This window comes from Hyaena hyaena, unplaced genomic scaffold (genome assembly GCF_003009895.1).
Source record: "Hyaena hyaena isolate Hyena2069 unplaced genomic scaffold, ASM300989v1 scaffold_1148, whole genome shotgun sequence".
NCBI lineage: Eukaryota > Metazoa > Chordata > Mammalia > Carnivora > Hyaenidae > Hyaena > Hyaena hyaena.
Genome location: NW_024081782.1, coordinates 34,659 through 56,687, shown reverse-complemented (window position 1 = coordinate 56,687; position 22,029 = coordinate 34,659). Strand labels below are relative to the sequence as shown.

The following is a 22,029-nucleotide window of genomic DNA, read 5'->3' as shown; positions in this document are numbered from 1 at the left end:
TAGTGAGCAGCAGGACTAGGAGGAGAGCTGGGTGTTCCTGGTTGTCTGACTGGGCCTTTCCTGCAGAATCTTTATTGCGGTTACATAGTTTGGTATATAGGCCACTCTTAGCCACAGAGTCAATGACTGTGCACACTCAGATGGATGCTATTAGTTTTTAGTAATTATAAGGAAATCTGAAATATTTTGCCTACCAAGGGGCTAGTAAAATAAATTATTATAAAAAGGGAAGGTATTTATGTACTGATTTGGAATGATCACTAAGAAATATTCTTTCTTAAGTTTATTTATTCTTTTGAGAGAGAGAGAGAAAGAGAGAGAGAAGGAACATGTGTGTGAGGGGTAGGGACAGAAAAGAGAGAGGAAGAAAGAATCCCAAGGCTTAATCTCAACAAATCATGAGGTTATAACCTGAGCTGAAATCAGGAGTCAAGACACTTAACTGGCTGAGCCACTCAGGCCACCCAGGTACCCCTCTTTTTTTTTTTTTTTTTTAAGACACATTCAGTATCATAATCAGACGATTACATTTAGTAATCAACAGCATGCATGTAAAGACCAAAAAAAATCTACATTAAAACCCTTTGTTGGAATGCATTACACTTTCCACAGAACAGAAACTAAAATAACTTGTTATATAATTTGTCATGAGTACAGTCCTCGGGTTTTTTGCCCCTACACATGAGTACTGTCTAAACATGTCTTCTTTGGGGGCGCCTGGGTGGCTTAGTCGGTTAAGCGTCCGACTTTCGCTTAGGTCATGATCTCGCGGTTCGTGGGTTTGAGTCCCGCGTCGGGCTCTGTGCTGACTGCCAGCTCAGAGCCTGGAGCCTGTTTCAGTCTGTGACTCCCTCTCTCTCTGACCCTCCCCTCCTCACGCTGTCTCTCTCTCTCTCCTAGAAATAAATAAAACATTAAAAAANGAGCCTGTTTCAGTCTGTGACTCCCTCTCTCTCTGACCCTCCCCTGCTCACACTGTCTCTCTCTCTCTCCTAGAAATAAATAAATAAAAAAAAACATTAAACATGTCTTCTTTGTAACAGCTAGGTCCTGCCACCACTGTGCTTGGCTGAGCTCACAAACCTGTTGTAACCTGTAGCTTCCCTCTTCACTTCTCTGGCTCTCCTCTCCTGCTAAGCTTTGTTTCCTGGCAGTAATTAAAACCATCAGCCACTGCGACAGCTACTGCTGTTGCTGAACTGTCATAGCCACTTTGGTTTTGTGGTTTGGCAAAATATTGGCCTTCACCACCATAGGCGCCAGAGCTTCTGCCTCCAAACTTTCCTCCTTTCATGGGTCCCAAATTTGAAGGTTGATTGTTGTAATTGCCAAAATCATTCTAGCTTCTGCCACCTCCAAAGTTGCTTCCATTGTTACCAAATCCGTTACAGCCATCCCCACTGCCACCATATCCATCACCATCTCAACTGCCACCAAAGCCACCTGGCCCACTGAAGTTCCCTCCATGACTAGAGTTGCCATTCCCACCAAAACCACCTCCACAGTCACCACCAAACGTTCCAGGATCACTTTGACCTTTGGCTGTATGAAGCACCAGCCATCTCTTGCTGAGATAGGGCTTTCCTCACTTCCCAGTTGTGGCCATTCACAGTGTGGTATTTTTGAATGACAATCTTATCTACAGAGTCATGGTCATCAAATATTATAAAAGCAAAGTCTTTTTGCCACTGCCTCGGTCAGTCATGACTTCAATCACTTCAATTTTCCCATACTGTTCAAAACAATCTCTTAGATGATGTTCTCCAGGGTCTTCTTTAATGCCACCAATAACAATGTTTTTCACAGTTAAGTGGGCCCAAGTTTTGAGAATCTTCTCTTGAGACAGCCCTCTCTGGTTCCATGACTCTTCCATCCACCTTGTGTGGCCTCACATTCATGCCTGCACCCACCTCCTCCACGGTGGCTTACGTGACAAACCCAAAGTCTCTGGAGCACTTGGTGTTTGAATCTCTCATTACCACACAGTCTGTAAGAATTCCCCATTGCTCAAAATGGCCCCTCAGACTCTCATTGGTTGGTTGTTTCAAAGCTCAAAGCTCTGATGAAAAGCCTCCGCAGTTGTCAGGCCCTTTGAGAGACTCTGACTTAGACATAATGGTGGTGAGAGGGGAGATTTAAAGATACTTACTCAGCAGCATCCACAGGCAGAAAGGAGTAATTTGATGAACACAGCTCAGAAATAATCTTTTTTTAAAAAAAATGTTTATGTAATTTTGAGAGACAGGGAGATACAAAGCATGAGTGGGGTAAGGACAGAGAGAGAGAGAGGGAGACACAGAATCTGAAGCAGGCACCAAGCTCTGGGCTGTCAGCACAGAGCCCAATACGGAGCTTGAACCCACAAACTGTGAGATCATGATATGAGCTGAAGTCGGACGCTTAACTGACTGAGCCACCTAGGCACCCCCAGCTCAGAAATATTCTTAAAACTTGTTATTTTGACCTATTTTAAGACTACAAAAAGTTTCAAAAATTGTTCAGAGAGTTCCTCTCTGCCAGGAACTCTCTCTCTGTATCCAGCTTTCCCAGTGATAGCATTATATATAACCATAAATTGACATTGGTACAATACTATTAATTCATATAAATACTTCATTTGGGTTTCTAAGAAAGAGTTTAAAATATCTGAGATGGTGGGTGTATGGTACGCATCCTATTTATTTTAAAAGAGAGAGGGAAAGATGTGTATGTGTTTATATGTTTGCATATATCTAGAAGGTTTCTTAGAGGATATATAAGAAGGTAGACACATTGAGTTACCTCCAGGAAAAAGAACTGGATAGCAAGGTGCCAAAGAGGTAGAGAATATTTGAACTGTGTGTTCATTTGTACCAATCTATTTTTAAAAAGGAAATGAGGAAAGTTTTTAATTCATACAAAATAATCTCTAAGTTATATTTTTAAATGAAAAACACTAGATAAATGAGTGTGTATGTATCCCATCTACAAAAAAAGAAGAAAAAGGAGGGGTGAGCTGTGTGTTTTTGCTTCCGTATGCACAGATTTCTCTGGAAGGATATGTACGAAAATGGTAACATTGGTTTGCCTCCAGGGATTAAAATGGATAGACAGAAGTGGGAGGGCGACCTTTTGTACCTTTAAATTTGTACCTTTTAAATTTAGACTATGTGAACTTATTTCCTTTGCAACAAAATAGAGGAAATTGAAAAAAATAAACCCTGAAAATAAATTGCTTTTACCTTGTAATTTTTTCCCCCTTTAAAATATTTAACGGCTTTTCAGCTGCTCTCTGGCTAAAATCCAAATTTCTTTGCTTGACATTTAGTTTCTTTTTATAACTTGGTCTGATTATTTCCTGCCTGAAGCTTTTTGTTTCACTGACTGTGTTTCATTTTCTCTCCTCATAACATGCACTTTTCTTTATTCTTCTCTTCCTGCTCCTTAGCCATCAGATATCAGCTCACTTCTGGGACATTGTCCCCCAACGGTCCAGCCCTCTTGGATTTCTCTCTCTTCCAAATTCCTATAATAATGTCTTGCCTGCTCTACGTATTTGGACCTTTACCCATATTCTTTTGTCTTGTCAAGGATATGCATACTCTGACCCCAAATAAGATTACTAATCCTTGTGGGCAGTGGCTGAGTATGTGAGTTTTCTGAAATTCCCTTTTCCTGGCAGAGACTTACACCAGGCTGATGGCCCAGTGATGTTGACTAAATCTCTTCTTTGTAGAGGTTTTATTCTATGCATATGCTTGCTTGATGTGTTTAAGAATTCCTGGCTGTATCAGCACAATAAGACATTATGTATCCATCCCAAAACACCCTAGCAGATAAAAGAGGACAAAGTATGAGTTAAAATTCAAGAAAGCACATGGTATTTGAATACTGATATATTTTTAAACATAACATTCCTGGAAAACAAGGTACGTGATAATTTATTTATTTATTTATTTTTTTTTTTGCCGTTTAGCTCATATATTTGGCTACATTTTAGAAAACAGGCCCTATTTTCCTGGTAACCATGGTGAATTAATTAGCTTTTCTGATATGTTATCAACTGGTTCTTGAGGTCTTCATTTTGAGTAAATGACAGAGTTGGATTCAAGTCTTGGCAGGTCAGATCAGAGAGCTATGTGACTTCTAGCTGCAGAGCAACAGATATTTGTTGGGTTTCTTCCACTGCAAAGCATTGTATTAAGGTTTAATGGAGGCAGAGTGTAAAATAGATTCCTCCAGGAGCTTATGCTCTATTCAATGTTGCATCAGTCTGGTCCAAGCCATTTGATGGCCATGTAGTAGGTGCAGTCAGCTGTCAGGAGGCTCCTCATAGATTGCATTGGACTTAGAGAAAAAAATTTCTGAAGAAGATTGATCTTTGAATCCAAAACCTGCATGAATGAGGAAGCAAACAGCAAACAAACAGTAAAAGTATTAGCCTATCTTTGATGAAATCTTCCCTAGACACTGTGTTTCAGCCATATTGTCTCTTTATCTTGACAGCAACTGATTAAGGTGGGCACTATTGTTACCCTCTTTTGCAGATGAGGTAAGAGACATGACTGTGATCACATAGCTGAGTGATAGAGCCAGGATTCAAGTGCAGAGATTTTGCCCCCCGGTCCCTGTGTTTAATTTTGACATGACATTGTTTTTCCAAAGATTAGTCACATGGACAAGTAACTTATCAATATACTTGTCTTACTCTAACTAGATCATAAAATCTTCAGCTGGAAGGCTGTACCTTATTTTCTTGTTTCTTCACACATAATTATCTGTGGCAAAGGTCATTGGACATTGTCTGTACTCAATATCCCAGAATGGAAAAATGCATAAAAAATAATTGTGGCTTATAAATGTGATGTTAATAAGACTATGATACTCATATTTGAAATTCAACAAACCAACTGTGTAGCAGGCAGTGTGAGGTGGTACAAAAAGCATGAGTTTTGGAGGACAGGAAATGAGGTCTGGGAAGTGCCTGACACAGGGAGGTACCCGATACATGGTACTTGATTAATACATTGACACTGTCTGATTTCATTTTTTCTTATACACAATCCTGTTAGGTAGTGTGTTAGTCAGTTCAGGCTGCCATAACGGAACACAACAGACTGGGTGACTTAAACAAGAGAAATTTATTTTCTCATAGTTCTGGAGACTCCTCCACATCCCAGATCAAAGTGCAGACAGGAGAGGCGCCTGGGTGGCTCAGTCGGTTGGGCCGCCAACTTCGGCTCAGGTCATGATCTCACGGCTTGTGGGTTTGAGCCCTGTGTTGGGGTCTGTGCTGACAGCTAGCTCAGAGTCTGGAGCCTGTTTTGGATTCTGTGTCTCCCTCTCTCTCTGACCTTCCCCTTCTCACGCTGTCTCTCTCTCTCAGAAAAAAAAAAAAAAACCCAAGTAAAAACAAGTAAAACCCTGAAGTGTAGACAGGTGAGGCCTCTCTTCCTGGCTTACAGGTAGCTCCCTGCTCACCGTGTCCTCATGTGGCCTTTCCTCTCTGCTTGCACGTGGAGAGAGAGCTCTGGCATCTTTTCTAAGGACACCAGGCCTATCAGACAAGGGCACCACACTTATGATCTCATTTAACTTTAATTACTTCCTTAAAAGCCTTATCTCCAAACCTGTTCTGTTCTAGGACCTTGGGGCTTCAACATCTGAGTTTGGGGGAATACGGTTCAGTTCATAATAAGTAGTTACTTTTTCCGTTTTACGAGTGTGGAAATAGACATTCAAAGGAATGGTCCTGTTCTTCCGTGAGGCCTGGTTGTGTTGTCAGATATGTTGACTACCTATGTTTCTTTCCGTGGGTTTCTTCCTTCTTACAACCAAAAAGAGACCAAGCATCTAATCTTTTCTCCTTCCCTCCCTCCCTCCTTCCTTCTGTCCTTCCTGCCTTCCTTCCTTCCTTCTTCCTGAGAGAGAAAGAGCACGTGCATAAGCAGGGAATGGGGAGAGAGAGGAGAGAGAATCCCAGGCAGGCTCCACACTGTCAGCACAGAGCATGATGCGGGGTTCAAACTCATGAACTGTGAGATCATGACCTGAGCCAAAATCAAGAATCAGACGCTTAACTGACTGAGCTACCAGGAGCCCTGCATCTAATCTTTGCTAAAGGTATTTTTTTCTAAGAGTCAGTAGCATCTTTTCTTTGGATGGTGCTAGTGAAACTCTGACATTTCCCCCTGCCCCCTTATTTTCTCACCTTTATACCTTCACCTTTCTTGTGCTATTTTATAATTAGATGAGACCATAGGGGTGATAATGTAATTGATTAGTTCCACTTTCTTTACATCACAGAACAGGAACCATGACATAGCCAGGTTTACCGGTTCAGGAGCAAAGCTGGGAATGGAAGGTTGTTCAGCATACAACAAACTCTAGGTAGCATTATCTTATTTTCCTCTCACCAGAAGCCATGTTATTCTCCATCTGAAGGCTGTGAGCACTATAACTCAATCTTTTGTACTTCATGGCTTCTGCGTACTCACGCCTTCTGCTTCATGTCATCTATTCTCTCTGTCTTACCAACTTCAGTCAAATTGTTATTTCTTTCTGCCTTGAGTTCAAATCTCACTTAGAGAGGATCTGATCTGGTTCAGCTGGCTAAGCATCCCTTTAGGTTACAGGCCAGCTTATGGTCTAATCATGGATGTTGCTCCAGTACAATGGAAAGAGTTCTTTCATCTATCATGCCTTGAGGGAAGTGTTCTTTGTGAATATACAATGGCTTTTCTTCTAATATTGTGTTTGTCTCTTCTATAAAGCAGTCTAGTGTTACTGTTAACATTCAAGTTCTGGATTAAGAGTGGGTTTCGCGGTGTCTGTGTGGCTCAGCTGCTTTCTGCCCAGGTCATGAGCTCATGGTTCGTGAGTTTGAGTCCCACATCTGCACTGTTAGTGCAGAGCCTGGTTGGCATTCTCTTTCTTTCTCTCTCCCTCTCAAAATAAATAAATAAAAACTTAAAAAATGTTTAATTAAAAAAAAGAGTGTCTGGTTTTTAAACTCTATTTCTACCACTTATGAACTATAACCAACTTGGGGAAATTTACTTCACTTCCCTGTGCCTCAATTTCCTCATCCATAAAATGAGGATGAAAATATAGTCCCTACCTCATAGAGCTATGAGGATTCAAAGTTAAGGGGTATGAACACTTAGCACAGTGCATGCATATACATATAGTAAGTGCCTGGTAAGTATTAGTGACTTCTAATTGATTGAATATTTTTGCTGGGGTTCTTTTGCTAAGGATATCTCTAATTGTAAATTTACAAATGAGCATTTTAGATACATACTCTGTGACCTATTAAGTAGCATGATTAATTAAGGCTGTTATTTCCTGATGAAATTCATTCACCAATTTTACAAGTGTTTATAAATACAGTCATTGGGAATATATGATAATGAGACAGAGTCTCTGCCTGTGATCTACTTAGGGAGATAGGCACCTCAATAATAATAAATCAACCTGAAAATGGTGGCACAGAGAAACAGAGAAAGTGTTCAACTTGTCCTAGGCAGGGGCAGAAGCAAGTCAAAGGAGATTCCAGTTTGGAGGAGATACTTGACTAGCCCTAAAAAAAGAAAAGGGTGTGGGAAAGCATTTCTGGAAGAGGTTAACAGCAGAGATAAGAGATACTATGATGCTTTCAAGCAGACTGTACGTTGTGCAGTGGATCTTTTTTATCCTAAAGGCAATGGGGAGGGGGTCCTTGGGGGATGTTCTTTTGTTTTAAAATTTACCTTTATTGTTTTCTTCTTTTGATAAAAGTCATACATGCACATGATGAAAAGACAAGTAACACACTAGAGAGGTATATGCATGGAAACTGAAGATTTCTGATAACTCCTTCCCTTGTCCCCTGAAATAATTACTACTACAAAGAGTTTGGAGTATATTTCTCTATGTTTCTTTCTCTCTATGCACATAGTAATAAATATATGGTGATTATTATTATAATAGGGAGAAGAATATCTTGTGTGTGCTTTTTATGTATCTTCTAATGATTTGTACTAAAGTTTTTCAGCAGGATATTAAGTTTGAAGGGAAAACTGGGAGGAGGGGGCACCAAGGCTGGAAAATCTCTGCCTTAATAGATAAAGTTGAGTTTCTGGACTTATAAATACTCTTCAAGGCCAGCTAAGTCCCATGCTCTCTATGAAGTATTTTTCTGATCATCTGAGATCACAATGCTAGCTCTCCCTCCTAAAACTTATCCGCCTCCCCTTCACATGTTGTGTATAACTTACTATTGAATTTAGCACATTCACATTGCAATGGAATCATCTGTTTACCTGTCTTTTCCACTCACACATGAAATTCTTCATGGCAATGCCTTTAAACAAAATCTTATATACCTAGTGCCTAGCATACGGTAAGGTTCAGTGAACGTTTGATGAAGGCAAATAACTTTGGTTTTGTTCAGCGCAACTGGCAGAAATGTGTATCAGGCTGCATAGGAGCACATGTACCCCAATGTTCATAGCAGCACTCTCAACAATAGCCAAAACATGGAAAGAGCCTAAGTGTCCATCAACGGACGAATGGATCAAGAAGATGTGGTTTATCTATACCATGGAATACTACATGGCAATGAGAAACAATGAAATCTGGCCATGTGTAGCAACATGGATGGACCTTGAGGGTGTTATGCTGAGCGAAATAAGTCAGGCAGAGAAGGACAAATATCATATGTTTGCACATATAGGAGGATTAGGAGGAACTTAACTGAGGACCAAGGGGGAGAAGAAGGGGGGAAATGGTGGGGGAAAGGGAGAGAGGCAAACCATGAGAGACTCTTGAATGCTGACAAAAACTGAGGACTGATGGATGTGGGGGGGAGGGGGGATGGGCACGGAGGAGGGCACTTGTGGGGATGAGCACTGGGTGTTATGTGGAAACTAATTTGACAATAAACTATTTGTAAAAAAAAATGTATCAGGCATTTGGATAAAAAGATTAGAAACAGTTTCCTTATCTGTAAAATGAGGCCTATAATATTTATTTCTCTTTATAAGAATTAGTAAAACAAGTTTAATGCAATGCAGTCTTAAATTCTTCTAAGGATTAAAATGAACTTTGTATTTGAACCTCTTAACATATGTATTCACAGGTTGTTATCATGAAGGTGAGTCAAATACAGGAATAGCCATAAAGGCAGAGGAATTTTCATTCGGCACCTTCAGAGTTTGACAGAAAATGTCATTAATGTATCCTAGGGATAATCTAGGAAGCCTTCGAGGACAAGGATTTAGAAATCTCCTACAGAAATCAAGAAGTCCTGGAGTAGGATCAGAAGCTCAAATAACGACAGTGGTCAGTCAGGCAGTTAGTGAAGTCAAAAATTGGGAATGCTGTCTACACATTAGAACCACCTGGGAAACTTTAATGGCAAAACAATGGCCAGCTCCTCTCCTTAAGTAATCAAAATTTCTAGGACTAGGTTCCCAACATGAGTATGTCTTTCAATTTCTTCAGGTGAGTCTAATGTGCAGCCAGGGGTGAACTGCAATTCTAAACCAAAGAGGGCAAGATAGGTGAACAGGTGTGTCATTTCCCATTTACTACTGTTGATTGTTGCAACAGTATTCGCCACCTTCTTTGCACAAGTGCAGATTTCCATGTGAAATTTCCCAAATTTTAAAATGTTGGCAAGTAATTTATAATGTTAAAACAAAACAAAGAAAGAAGGAAAACAACCAAACACCGCGGGAGTCAAGGAAAACACGGATAGGGGCCCAATTCGGCACCAGTTCATGACCTCCCTTGGGGCAGAAGAAACAAACTTCTACTGAAAGTGGTTAATAACTTGTCCAAGAACGGGCACCAAGTCAGAATGAAAGTTGGGACTAAAACACAGTCCTTTCGAATTTAGTTAATATTCCTTCTTTCTCAGGCAAGGAACACTTGGAGGTGCACATTAAAACATGGGTAAGGAGAACGGGCGTTACAGGCTGAAGGAAGCCCAGAAGCACTGCTTTCAATATCCTACAATCAGCAAAAACCGGCGGTTCCTAAAACATAGGAAAGTAAAAGCAGGATTCCGAGCGAGGACAAACAGTCACGCATGCGCCATCCACAGAGAGCGCTGCGGAGGATGTCCCTCCTGTGCAGGCGATGAATTACGACCTCTGCTGGGTGCGTCACGACTTCTGCCGTAAATGCGATGTTTGGCGCGTGCGCATCTTCTTTCTTTTTCGGATTTTTTACGCTGCCGCTGGTGTAGGAGTGTTCTCAGTTCGCGGCTCCGGCTGTCGCCATGGTGAAGCTGAGCAAAGAGGCCAAGCAGAGGCTTCAGCAGCTCTTTAAGGGCGGCCAATTTGCCATTCGCTGGGGCTTTATTCCTCTCGTGATTTACCTGGGTCAGTAGGAGGAGAACCTGGAAGGAGGCGGGAGGGAAGGGTGTGCGGAGGCCTCGTCTCCATTTTTGGCTTTCTAGGGCGGGAGACAGACCACGCGGTGCACGTTCTTAGATGTTGTCTAGTCAGTGGGGTCGCTCTAACCCTAGTTCAAGTTCTTGTTCTGTCCTTTACTGTTTTTGTTTTAATGGTCTTTAACAAGTTACTTAACCCTTCTCATTCTGTATTTACATCTGTAAAATAGAGGTGACCTACCCTTGAGGATTGTTGGGAGAGTTAGACGACCTGATCTATTTGAAAGCGACCATTCACTCTTTGTCACTAGGTGGGTTTTCGGGGCACATGTCCTCACTTCTGTTAGTGGTCTTAACTGGAGGCCTGTAGACCTTGTGGGTATGCCCTTGACTTGAAGCATGATTATGACAAGAGTTGTTGCTTTCTTAGTTGCACAGTGAAGAGTTTGGATGGTTTTTCTTAGGATCACATTTTATAGGCGAGGAAATGGAGTCAGAAATTTCTTGCTGAAGAACTCACAGCTGTTAAGTGGGGAGCTCTGAACTCAGGTAACAGAGCATCAAGGCCGATACTCTTTTTTTTTTTTTTTAAATGTTTATTTTTGAGAGAGACAGAGTGCGTTTGGGGGAGGGGCAGAGATAGGGAGATATCCAGGCCCAAAGCTATCAGCAGGATAGCAGGAGCTGGAACCCCTGGACCAACTCAGAGATCATGACCTGAGCTGAAGTCCCAGGTTTAACCAACTAAGCCACCCAGGCACCCCTTCAAGGCCCATACTCTTAACCACTGTGCTGTACTGCAGACATTAGTTAAGTGCTTAGGCAAATATTGTCACCTAGGGCTCCACATTGGGACTTCATCCTGTTTCTAGCTCTGGGTAGTTTTTGTTTTGTTTTTATTGAAGTATAGTTGACATACAGTGTTATTTATATTAGTTTCAAGTGTACAACGTGGTGGAAAGGAAAGGGTCTCAGCTCTGTCAGTTGAGCATAAAGTTTGACTTTTTCTGAAACTCAGTTTCACACTTTGAAAACCCTGTGATTTTAACAAGGTGCTGCTTCCTATTTGTTTTTGGTGTCCTGCACTGTTCAAGATAAAGTACATTCACTCTTAGTTTTGACAGAGCCTTTGATTATGTTGGATGTTTTCCAGGTAGCTGTGGCTCCCATTTCCCCATGAAATGTAAGCCCACTGATCAACTTTTCTAGAGTTTAGCAACTTTGTATAGGTGTCAAGGATTAGAATACATAATTATGATAGCCTGCTCTTACAGGCTGTGTTTCCCACCCGCTCCTCTGCTCCACCCCAGCTTTCACTTAATGGTAGAAGGGCCCAGTTTACCTAGTCAAAACTAGGACAAACTCTCCTTTTAGCTAAGAAAGGTATAGGGACTTAGATCCTTCCCCTTTTTTGTGCGACCTCCTTTTTCCATTGATGTGTCTAGGGGGTCCTTTTTTTTTATATCTGTCTTTCGCTCCTCCCTTTTCTGTTTTGTGGTTCCTTTTCTAAAGCCAGAAAGCTGTAGCTGATTGCTACATTCTGTGTATCAAGGGCTTTCCTCTGAAGAGAACGCTCCTTCCGCCCCCCCCCCCCCCCGAGTTTATTTTTCTTTTTGTGCACACTGGATGTATTCTTTTTCTTAGAAGTACCATTATGGCGATTTTTCACCCTACCTTCCATCTCAGGCTGACAGAATGTTAGAGCTATCTCTTTAGTAATTTTTCCTTGTTAATCATTGTCTTTTTCCTTTCGCTGCATAGAGATTTAATTTTATTTATTTTTTTATTACTTTTTTTTTTTTAATTTCTAGGAGAGAGACAGCGTGAGCAGGGGAGGGTCAGAGAGAGAGGGAGTCACAGACTGAAACAGGCTCCAGGCTCTGAGCTGGCAGTCAGCACAGAGCCCGACGCGGGGCTCGAACCCACAAACCGCGAGATCATGACCTAAGCGAAAGTCGGACGCTTAACCGACTAAGCCACCCAGGCGCCCCTAGAGATTTAATTTTATATCCAAGCTAGTTCCCAGGTAGTTTCTTTTTCTTCTCCCCTAGAGCTCTTACTAAAACCTAAAACTGTGGATTGAATTTAGGTTTAAACATAACTTTTAGGGCTTTAGGAAGTACATGGGAATATAGTGCCATAAAATAGAACAGTGACGTGATAAAGAATCTGTATATTTACCAGTAGGAAGATTTTAATCAATTACCTGTTGGAACACAATTCTCCATGGTGTCCTGAATTTTTACAAGTCTTGTGAGCAGAGGTTCTGACCACCTTTGGTTCCATATTATCTTTTTAAGGATGTTTGTGGCATGAACAGCCTTGGAAAACAGTATCTCCTGGTAGAGCAAAGGGGAAACAATGCTCACTGCCCATTACAAAAGATTGTGATTCCCTAACATCAGGGTTCATCTAAAAATAATGATATTCTGACTATAATTATTGCTGGGAGTAATAAACTGCCCTTTGTTTCTAACTCAGGATCTGGTGTCTTCTACCAGCATCTGTGAAACTTGTAGGCTAGTTTGTTGTCTTGAAAATGGGGTAAAATTTCATACCACTCAGTTCTTGATGCTTACTCTAATTTTAATCGGCAAATTAGCATATGTGTTATCCAGTTAAGAAATATATTTGGGGCGCCTGGGTGGCTTAGTCGGTTAAGCGTCCGACTTTCGCTTAGGTCATGATCTCGCGGTTCGTGGGTTTGGGCCCCGCGTCGGGCTCTGTGCTGACTGCCAGCTCGGAGCCTGGAACGTGTTTCGGTCTGTGACTCCCTCTCTCTCTGACCCTCCCCTGCTCACGCTGTCTCTCTCTCTCTCTCTCCTAGAAATAAATAAAACATTAAAAAAAAAAAAAGAAATATATTTTAAATAATAAGAGGTTTATTTGATCATACTTGTAAATAAGAGTGTTGGCTTAATTAGATGGTTAAACAATAACTTGTCCTCCTCTCTTTTTATTTCCAGTCTTTTACTGCTTTGTAAAAAGAGGTTTGTAGGAGATAAAATTGATATCCTCAATTGTTTTTTAAAAAATTGAATTTAAAAAAAGATCTTTAAAAAAAGAATTGAGCCTGGGTGGCCCAGTTGGTTAAGCATCTGACTTCGGCTCAGATCATGACCTCATGGTTTGTAGGTTTGAGCCCTGCATCAGGTTCTGTGCTGACAGCTTAGAGCCTAGAGCCTGCTTCAGAGTGCGTGTCTCCCTCTTTTTCTGCCCCTCCCCCTCTCTTGCACGCACATGTTCTCTTTCTCTCTCAAAAATAAACAAACAGTAAAAAATTTTAAAAAAATTCATTTTGCTCTTTGTGATCTTTTATCCAGTATGATTTGGTAGTTGTATCACCTTTTTTAAAGGTGAAGACTAATAAAGTGCATGCTAAGGGCTTCTGTGCTAATTGTGTATATAATAAGAATAGGTTATTTGTCCTCCCTACTGGTTTGTCCTGGACATAATCTCATACCCTAGTTAAGATTCAGGGCTGTTCTCTAGCTCACAGGTAAATAGATGGTGCTAATAGATACGGATATCATTCTAGCCTACCCTAAGTTGATTTGAAAAGAAAGTCTTGATTATAAATGTTTTGTTTGCTAAAGTTTTAATTGCTATTTATTCTCTTTCTCTCTCCTCCTCCCCCTTATCTCCCAGGATTCAAGAGGGGTGCAGATCCAGGAATGCCTGAACCAACTGTTTTGAGGTACTGCTCTTACAAATAAACATTTCAGGGCAAATGTTCATCTGTTAGTACTGAATCATGAAGAAGCAGAGAGTTGTAGTGGTAGGCTTTGTAAATGGTGCTGTACTAAGTCAGTCAGTTTTGAGCTTTTGGGAAATTGCAGCGGTTTGTAGATCAGTCTAGCTTGTGTTATCAGGTAAGTACTTTCTTTCCCCTTCCTAATTTGCTTGTACTGTACTGTACTGTGTTATAATCATAAAGAAATGTATGTAAAAGAAAAAGAACTAATGTATCATCCTACTGCTTTGAAAGGTGAATAAATTTTTTAATTACCCATACTTCTGTTTTATCTTCATTCAGCCTTTTGTCATTTTAACAAGAATACATAGGATTTTATTTTCTTCACTTAAAATTACAGTCGATATCCATATATTTCTAACTTGATCACTTATCACTTAGGTTTTTCAATTTCAGTAGTTTATATAATGTATAGTGAACATTTTAAGAAAGACAGGTTTTGATTTATTTCCTTATAATAAATTCTCATGGGAGGAATAAGTTGATGTGTATGAACATTTATGGCTCTGAAAATGTAATGTCAAATTTCTATCTTAGAAAGTCTTGCCAGTGTTGGATAAGCACTTGTGAAAACTTCACATACCCACAGTATACATGTTTGTATACTCAAGTGTGTGTGTGTGTGTGTATAAAGGCAGAATCTGGAACAGGCAGGTTTGTTGTAAAAGACTGATAATTTGTGGCATGATGATGACAAGGACCTGTCCAGGTGCTGTGCATTTTCATCTTAACATTCTGTCTTATGGACATTTGTGGATTGCTCTAACAAACTGTTCACTGTCTATTCTAGAACTTCTGTTCTTCAAACTCCTACTCTAAACTACTTTTTTTTTTCTAGAATGGTCAGAAAATAATAGTATTGTCTCTTACAGTCACCTATGATGCATTAGTCACTGTTTCAGGTGGTTTATATACAGTGTCTCTAATTGTCACTTCAGTACTTGAGGGCAGATCACAGAGTCAGTAGGTGGTGGAGTATGTTTATCTACAAAGCCTACACTGTTTCCAGTGGGTCATGTGGGCTCCCCCAGAAAATCTTACCATTTTTCTTAGCACACTACCATCTGATAATGAATTTCCTTCACACCCTCTGCCTTACCAGCCTCTCCTCACAGGAAAAGGTTTTTTCTTCTTATAAGTTTCCACTGTATAAGCCCTCAATTTGTCCATTTCTGCAGTTTTTCTCTTTTTCCGTGGTAAAGTTCTTCAATAAATGATCTTCACTGCTGCTTTTCTTCACTTTGCTCTCCCTTTAACCATTTATGGTTTGGCTTAAAACTGCTTTCAAGTGATTCCCATGAAGTTTCTTTTTTCTTAGCCTCTACATTTTGAACTATAAAATGGGGACTTGAGGTAATGTACCTGCTACTTACTAGCTGATTGAACTCAGACCAGTTATTTTCTTGGAAATATTACCTTAGGAAAAACATCAGAGATGGGACTGCTTGGTCACTCTATGTGAACATTTTCCAGGTACTGGAAATTATCAAATACCTTTTCCCAAGAGGCCATTAACTTTTCTAGGATGAAGTTTCCTCATATTTAAGTTGTGTTTAATATTTAAGTTGTGTTTAATGTTTGCTTCATAAAGTTTCCCTAAGGATTGAAATAAGAATATTGTATATGAAGTATGCTGAGTACTTCGCAAGTAATTTATAAGCAATAAACTGTTAATAGTCATTTTTAATCTTTTCTGTGTCATCTTCTTTATGTCAGCTCTTTCTCCTGTGAGCACTTGGTCTAGCACAAGCTACTGCATGCTAATCCCAGAGTAAACTGTATATTTTTGTGCCTTTGTCCCAGTGCCTGTGTTCCCTTGGCCTGGAGTGTTCTTGCCATCATTTACATTTGATGAAAACCTATGTCTAGAAAAGCCCAGTCTCAAATGTCATCACTTCCTTAAATCTTTACCCCCTTCTCTTAGTTGAGACCTCTCCATTTTTTTGTGTTCCCATAATATTCTTTTGTGTGCATCATTCTCTGTCTTCTATTATGCTCGTTGCTTATTTAAAGTACATCTTGTCCTATAAGTACCTAAAGTAGTTGCCAACAAGAGTTGAATTAATGAAATGACTCTGACCTCTTTGTGGCTTTTTGGATAAGAATTGATGTAGGACTGCATCTTGTGGTAGGATCTGCAAGCTGGGATATAGCATTTTTTGGGCCCCAGGTGATACAGGATCCAGAGATGGGAATAGAACATACTCTTCCGTTGTACTTCTTTCTGGCTTCAGTTATTCCACCAACAGTTGGCCCTTCACAGCTAGTCTGGATGAAGCAACCAGCCCCTGCTTTTTCATTTCTTCACTATGTGTCGTCTTAGTACTCCTCTCTTCTCTGGAGCTGAGTCTTTCATTCTCTTCCATCATTAGGGATGTCTTCTGGTTTCCTTCCAGGGGTATTTGTGATTTAGGTAAGAATTGGTTGAGTGCCTGAGAAGGGTTATTCAGTTAGAGAATTTCATATACTGTGCTGCTTGTGCTGTGGAGGCTGACTAGAGAGGCCTTCCTGGGTTGCCTGTACTGTACCCTGAAAGGAACAGAATTAAATTGGCTAGGATTTTTATTAATGTAAATGTTTTATTATAAAATGTGTTATTCATTAATGTCAAGTTTATATATAAAATCATTTGTTATAATACTTACATAAGTATAGTTCATGATTTACTAGTCTATTTCCCTTGCTAAGTTGTTGGGTTCCTAGGGATTAGGACCATATTTATTTTAGTGTCCTCTTTCACCCAGCTGGTGCATTATACATGGTCAGCAGATGTTGATTGAGAGGACTCTATATTCAAAATGCAGTCCGTTAATGAACACAAAGCAGTAATGAGTAAAACATTATTTAGGCAAAATAAATGAACACTGAGGCTAACTAAGAATCATTGTTCCCATTATCTGTATAAGATTTTCTTTTCTCTCTATTTTGGATGCTCATTACCATAGAGAAGGAGACATTAATAGTTGAAGAGTTTATTTTTATATCTTAACTGTATGCAAAAATACTTGGGGTTTAATGGAAGATTTTAATGTGCTTTTGAAAATTGGGAATAGATGCATGTTGGGTTTTTTCCCCCAGGCAAAGGGAAGTATTTTTTTTTTTAAGAATAGAATGTTCAGGTTTTCATTTTGTAATGTGATTTTATATAACGTGACATATTATTAGAAATCACATTTTAAATCAGCAAGACATAGAAATAAAATACCTCAACAAAAACAAAACCAAAACAAACAAAAAACACCTCTTCCTCCAGAATCCTCTTAAGAAATTGTTTAGGAGTTTGGGCAAGTGGCTGGAATGATTGAGGTAAGAGTTAGTTGAGGCTGAAATGAAGGCTAATAATTGCACCTGAGATGTGTGTGGATTAATGGGTAAGAGCACCTGGGTCACATCCCACTCTACTGCTTAAGTTAGGAACCATCATAAAGCCTTGGTTTCCACGTATTTAAAATAAAGGTCATAATTGGGAGTTGGAAACTTTCCACACAATAGTGACCCATAGAAAACATTCAGTAAATGTTAGTTTCAGCTTTACTGAGATGGTATCTAATGATGCAGTTTTATATTGTGAGTTCATCAGTCCTTCACGTTAATGAAAATCATGAATCATTTATCTTTTGATCAACCTCAACTTCTGTTTTCTTCTTTGTTTATAATAGGTAACTACACTGAAAAGTAACAAAACTGTATTTCCTTAAATATGTATCTCTTTGTTTGATTTTTTTTCTTTTTTTTGGCTCAGTGAGATTGATCCTTGTCTTACAGTGTCTCTGAATTTGATAGTTGAGTAAACAAACATAAATGTATAAAATCTAATTAAACTATGTTCAAGTTTTGTACTTTGGGGTTTAATTTATTTCTCCTCTTCACAAACATTTTAGCTTACTTTGGGGATAAAGGTCATCTGGATTTGGAAGCAATCAATGGACAGGAACAACATGGAAGGTGTGCACTCTGGCTGGGATGACAGCTGGGACATCGTTCAGACATTTCGCCAGTTGATGGCACAGGGCTCTTCTCACATGAATCGGTGGCAGAGTGGAACCTCTACTGACTTATTTATCATAGACTGTATCTAAATAAATGTTTTTAACAATGTTATGTCTTGAGTCCTTTTTGAATTGAACATAATGGACCATTAGGTAAAAGTTTAGACTTTTGTACTTTTTCTAAACAATGAATCTATTTATGTGCCTAGATGCTACCTTGAAAAATAAAACTTTCGAGGCACCTGGAGGGTTTGGTCGGTTGAGTGTCCAACTCTTGATTTTGGCTCAGTTCATGATCCCAGGGTTGTGGGATCGAGCCCTGCGTCTGGTTCCCCATTCAGTGTGGAGTCTGCCTGGGATTCTCTCACTTGTTTCCTCTGCATCTCTCCCCTGCTTGCTCACACTCTTTCACTTTCTCTCTCAAATAAATAGAACTTTCAAGTTAATTCCTGGCCATTCACTTAACCAGTGGATTCCACTTTCCTTTTGAATTGAATTAATAACTCCCTCTGGGATGTTCAAAGGTCGTAAAAATAGAAACAGTTCTCAGTTTGACAGACTGGGCCCCTACTTCTTGCACTCCATTGGAATAAAGCTGTCATGGAAAGAAATAGGGGTTCTGTGGCTCTGTTGGTAGGGAATGCGAGTGGCTCTGGGGAGTTGTGTGTCTGATTTATTTGTCAGTTAAATGAGTCTCAGATTTTCCTCCCTTGTGTTCTGAAACTAGAGCTGGCTGGGCAAGAGCCCATGGATAGTTAAATAGGGAGAGTAGCTTTTTACTAAAGCGGTTAATGGGAATTAGCTTTCAGTTCCAGATTCTGGTTTCCTGGGAACTTTACCTGTATTTGAAGCCTATTTTCATTTAGCAGTTTCCGTAAATCTAACAGAATAGCTCTTTTCTTAGTTTTAAGAATTGTAATTAGTATAGGAAAGTAGGCCTGAAACAAGATAGACCATTTGGGAGGAGCCCTTTGGCTTGAATGTTTTAAGCGTCCAGTGTTTAAGTAGACAATAATGATGAATATAATCTCAGATGACTAGAGCTATCATTCCCTGAAAGTTCTTCCTTATTCCTGATGTAAAACCCTCTTAGCTATTTAAGCCTGTTTCCTCAAGTTTTGTTACCTTTGCCATGGAGACCTAGGAGACTATTATGGAGGTTTATTGCATAAGGAGATTTTAAAGTGGAATTTTTGAGAGCTAAGTGCAAGAAAGTAATTTTTGGCAAGCATTTAATGTTAATTGCTTCAATGTCTCTTTGAAGCTAGACACAATGCTAAAAACTCTCAGCAGGTTTTAAATCCCATAGAATTGCTTAAGAATGTGCCCCACCACCCTGGCTACATTTTAGTGTTGTTCATGAACTTTTGTTTAGTTAGAATTGTGGAGCATGTTTACTTCCCTTTCTCTGTCAAGATTTTCAGAAATTGAGAAAGTGAAACTGTTAGGTGTCCATTTTGATAAAATGCTCATAGGGCTAGCAAACATAACTGGTTTTGTGTTCATTTAGGGTTAACCTGTAGCTGTTTGTAAAAACCCAGCAGGTTTTAAAGTAAGAAATCCAAAGTAGAAAGGGACTATTCCTTGATCTCCCATCTGGGGAAGCTAAGGAACAGAGTTTAAGCACTTGTTCAAAGCACAGGTAAGAGCTAAGACTAGTATATAGTTGGATGTGTGTGTAGGTCTTAATGTGTGCAAGATGTTTACAGTTAAGCTACATTTTATTTTAGGGCTGTGCAATCCAATTCAAGCAGTGGTCTCTTCTATGTTAGACACTAGAGAGTCCTTATAATTATTTCTGACCTTAATGGGCTTAGGCAAAAACACTGAATTGATAGGATCTGGTTTGAGTCCTGGCCCTCCTAGCCCTTGGTGAAGGCACTTAATCTTTAGGCTTCAGTTTCTTCCACAAAATAGGAATAATATTTGTCCCAAGGTGGTTTCTAAATTGGTGGTTCTCATAGCAGATTGGCATCACCTGGAAACTTGTTAGAAGTATAGATTTTCAGGTCTGGAAATGGTGAGGCCTAGCAATCTTCGCAACTTAATTACTTCAACCATTATTCTGAATTGTTAACTTGTTATTTTGAGATCTCCTTAGACTTGCATGCAATGTAAGAAATGTTACAGGAAGATCCCTGTATCCTTATGTAGTTTTCCTCAATAGCAACATGTAAAACTAGAGTGTCAGGGTACTGACACTGATAAATCAATTTTTCTATCACCCCAAGGATGCCTCATCTTGCCTTTATATAGCTTCTCACCCATACCCCACTCCCAAACCCTTGGCAGCTAGTAATCTCTTGTCCATGTCTATAACTTTGTCATTTCAAGAAAAGTAGACAAATGAAACCACACAATAAATACCCTTTTGGGACTGGCTTTTTTCATTCAGCATATTCATTTGTGGAGTCACTTAGGGTGTGTGTGTCCGCTTAATTCCTTTTTATTGCTGGGTAGTGTTCTGTGGTGTGGATGTACATGGAGGATATCTGGTTTCTCAGTTTTTAGCTGTTATGAATAAAGTTGCTACAAACATTTGTGTACAGCGTTTTGTGTGATCAGCGTGTGTTTTAACAAGTCCTCCAGGTGACTGATGCAAGTTAGGCTGGAGAATTCCTGCCCTAGACTTGCCGTAGCCTTCCTCCTCCTACACGTTAAAGCCTGTTTCTTACATAATATCCAGAGTGATCCTTTTAAAAGATCACATCACACCCTCATCAGAACTTTGCAGTGGCTTCCTGTCACTGGGAGTAAAAGTCTGAATTTTTACTTCCCATGACCTTCAAGACTGTAATTTGGCCTTGGATGCCTTTGATCTCTTCATTGCCTAGGACTTGCAGGTTCACTTGCACTCTCACTGTTTTGCTCTCTCCTTGTTTGGGAAGGCCAGGTACATACTTGGTGTCTGATTTGTTCTTCTCTCTCCTGGAACTCTTCTCAGATATCCACATACTTGGCTTCCTCTCTTTAATCTGCCGAAATGTCACCTTGATAAAGTTTGCTTATGTAAAATAGCAAACTCGGCACCTGTCTTGTTTTCCCATCATTCTTTTCCTTACCTTCATCTTAACTTTTTTCAGATAATTTTTAACCCAACTGATTCTGTATGTGTGTATGGAAATAATCTTGACTCTCACTCTTACCTAGAATGTAAATTTCATAAGTGCAGGACTGTATTTTTAGAGGCTAGCACAGGTCCTAGTACATAGTAGATGTTCAATAAGAATGAATGAATAAATTGTAGGGTTGTATGTATTAAGTTTAAAATGTTTTGTGAACTGGAAGCTTTCATAACATGTATCATTGTAAAGGGCCAGTATTTTTCTCTGTGTTAGTCCATAATTGGCAATACAATCCTGGCCAAGGACTTGACATCAAAAGATGTTGGGAGGCAGTAACATGGGAAAGGGAGTGTTTGCTATACTTAGCACTTTTTCCATTGCCACAACAATCCTGTAAAGCAGAGGATTCTCTCCATTTTGCAGAAGAAATGGACTTGGGTTGTTTCTTATTAATCACAGCTTGGATTTAAACCCAGATTTGCTAACGAAAAGCATATGATCTTAGTACTGATACATGCCATATTTAAAAATAAATTCTGAAACTGATGAAATGATACAATGGACAATCACAACTGCAAAATTTCAAGTTCCATAGAGGGCACATCTTTACCCAATATCCAGGACCCTATACACAATAGTACATAGAGTGGCCAAATTCATATCCTAAATTTACCTTATTTGAAATTATTAAGTCGGCTATGATAAACCTTAAACATTTCTTTGTATCTTTCCTTGAAGAGCTACATTTATATTTGAGGTACATTTTACTTACAATAAAAGGAACAGATCTTAAATACATATTTTGATGAGTATTGTCAATTATATATACCTTGTGACTACCACACCAAGATGGAGACCAGG

At 39.6% G+C, this 22,029-nt stretch overlaps 1 protein-coding gene across 1 annotated transcript; it reads left to right on the top strand.

The window, feature by feature from the left end:
* Positions 1–10,182: 10,182 nt before the first annotated feature.
* Positions 10,183–18,215, top strand: TOMM7 (translocase of outer mitochondrial membrane 7). Its single transcript, XM_039222522.1, has 3 exons — positions 10,183–10,349; positions 14,009–14,057; positions 17,996–18,215. Exons 1-3 carry the CDS (start codon positions 10,247–10,249, stop codon positions 18,009–18,011), a joined length of 168 nt encoding a protein of 55 aa, XP_039078453.1. The 5' UTR covers positions 10,183–10,246; the 3' UTR covers positions 18,012–18,215.
* Positions 18,216–22,029: the final 3,814 nt, after the last annotated feature.

Excerpts from the sequence above, each read along its gene's own strand:
- TOMM7 (XM_039222522.1), top strand. The coding sequence starts at position 10,247 with ATGGTGAAGCTGAGCAAAGAGGCCAAGCAGAGGCTTCAGCAGCTCTTT. Across the intron at positions 10,350-14,008 it reads TCCTCTCGTGATTTACCTGG|GATTCAAGAGGGGTGCAGAT; the intron begins GTCAGTAGGAGG and ends CTTATCTCCCAG.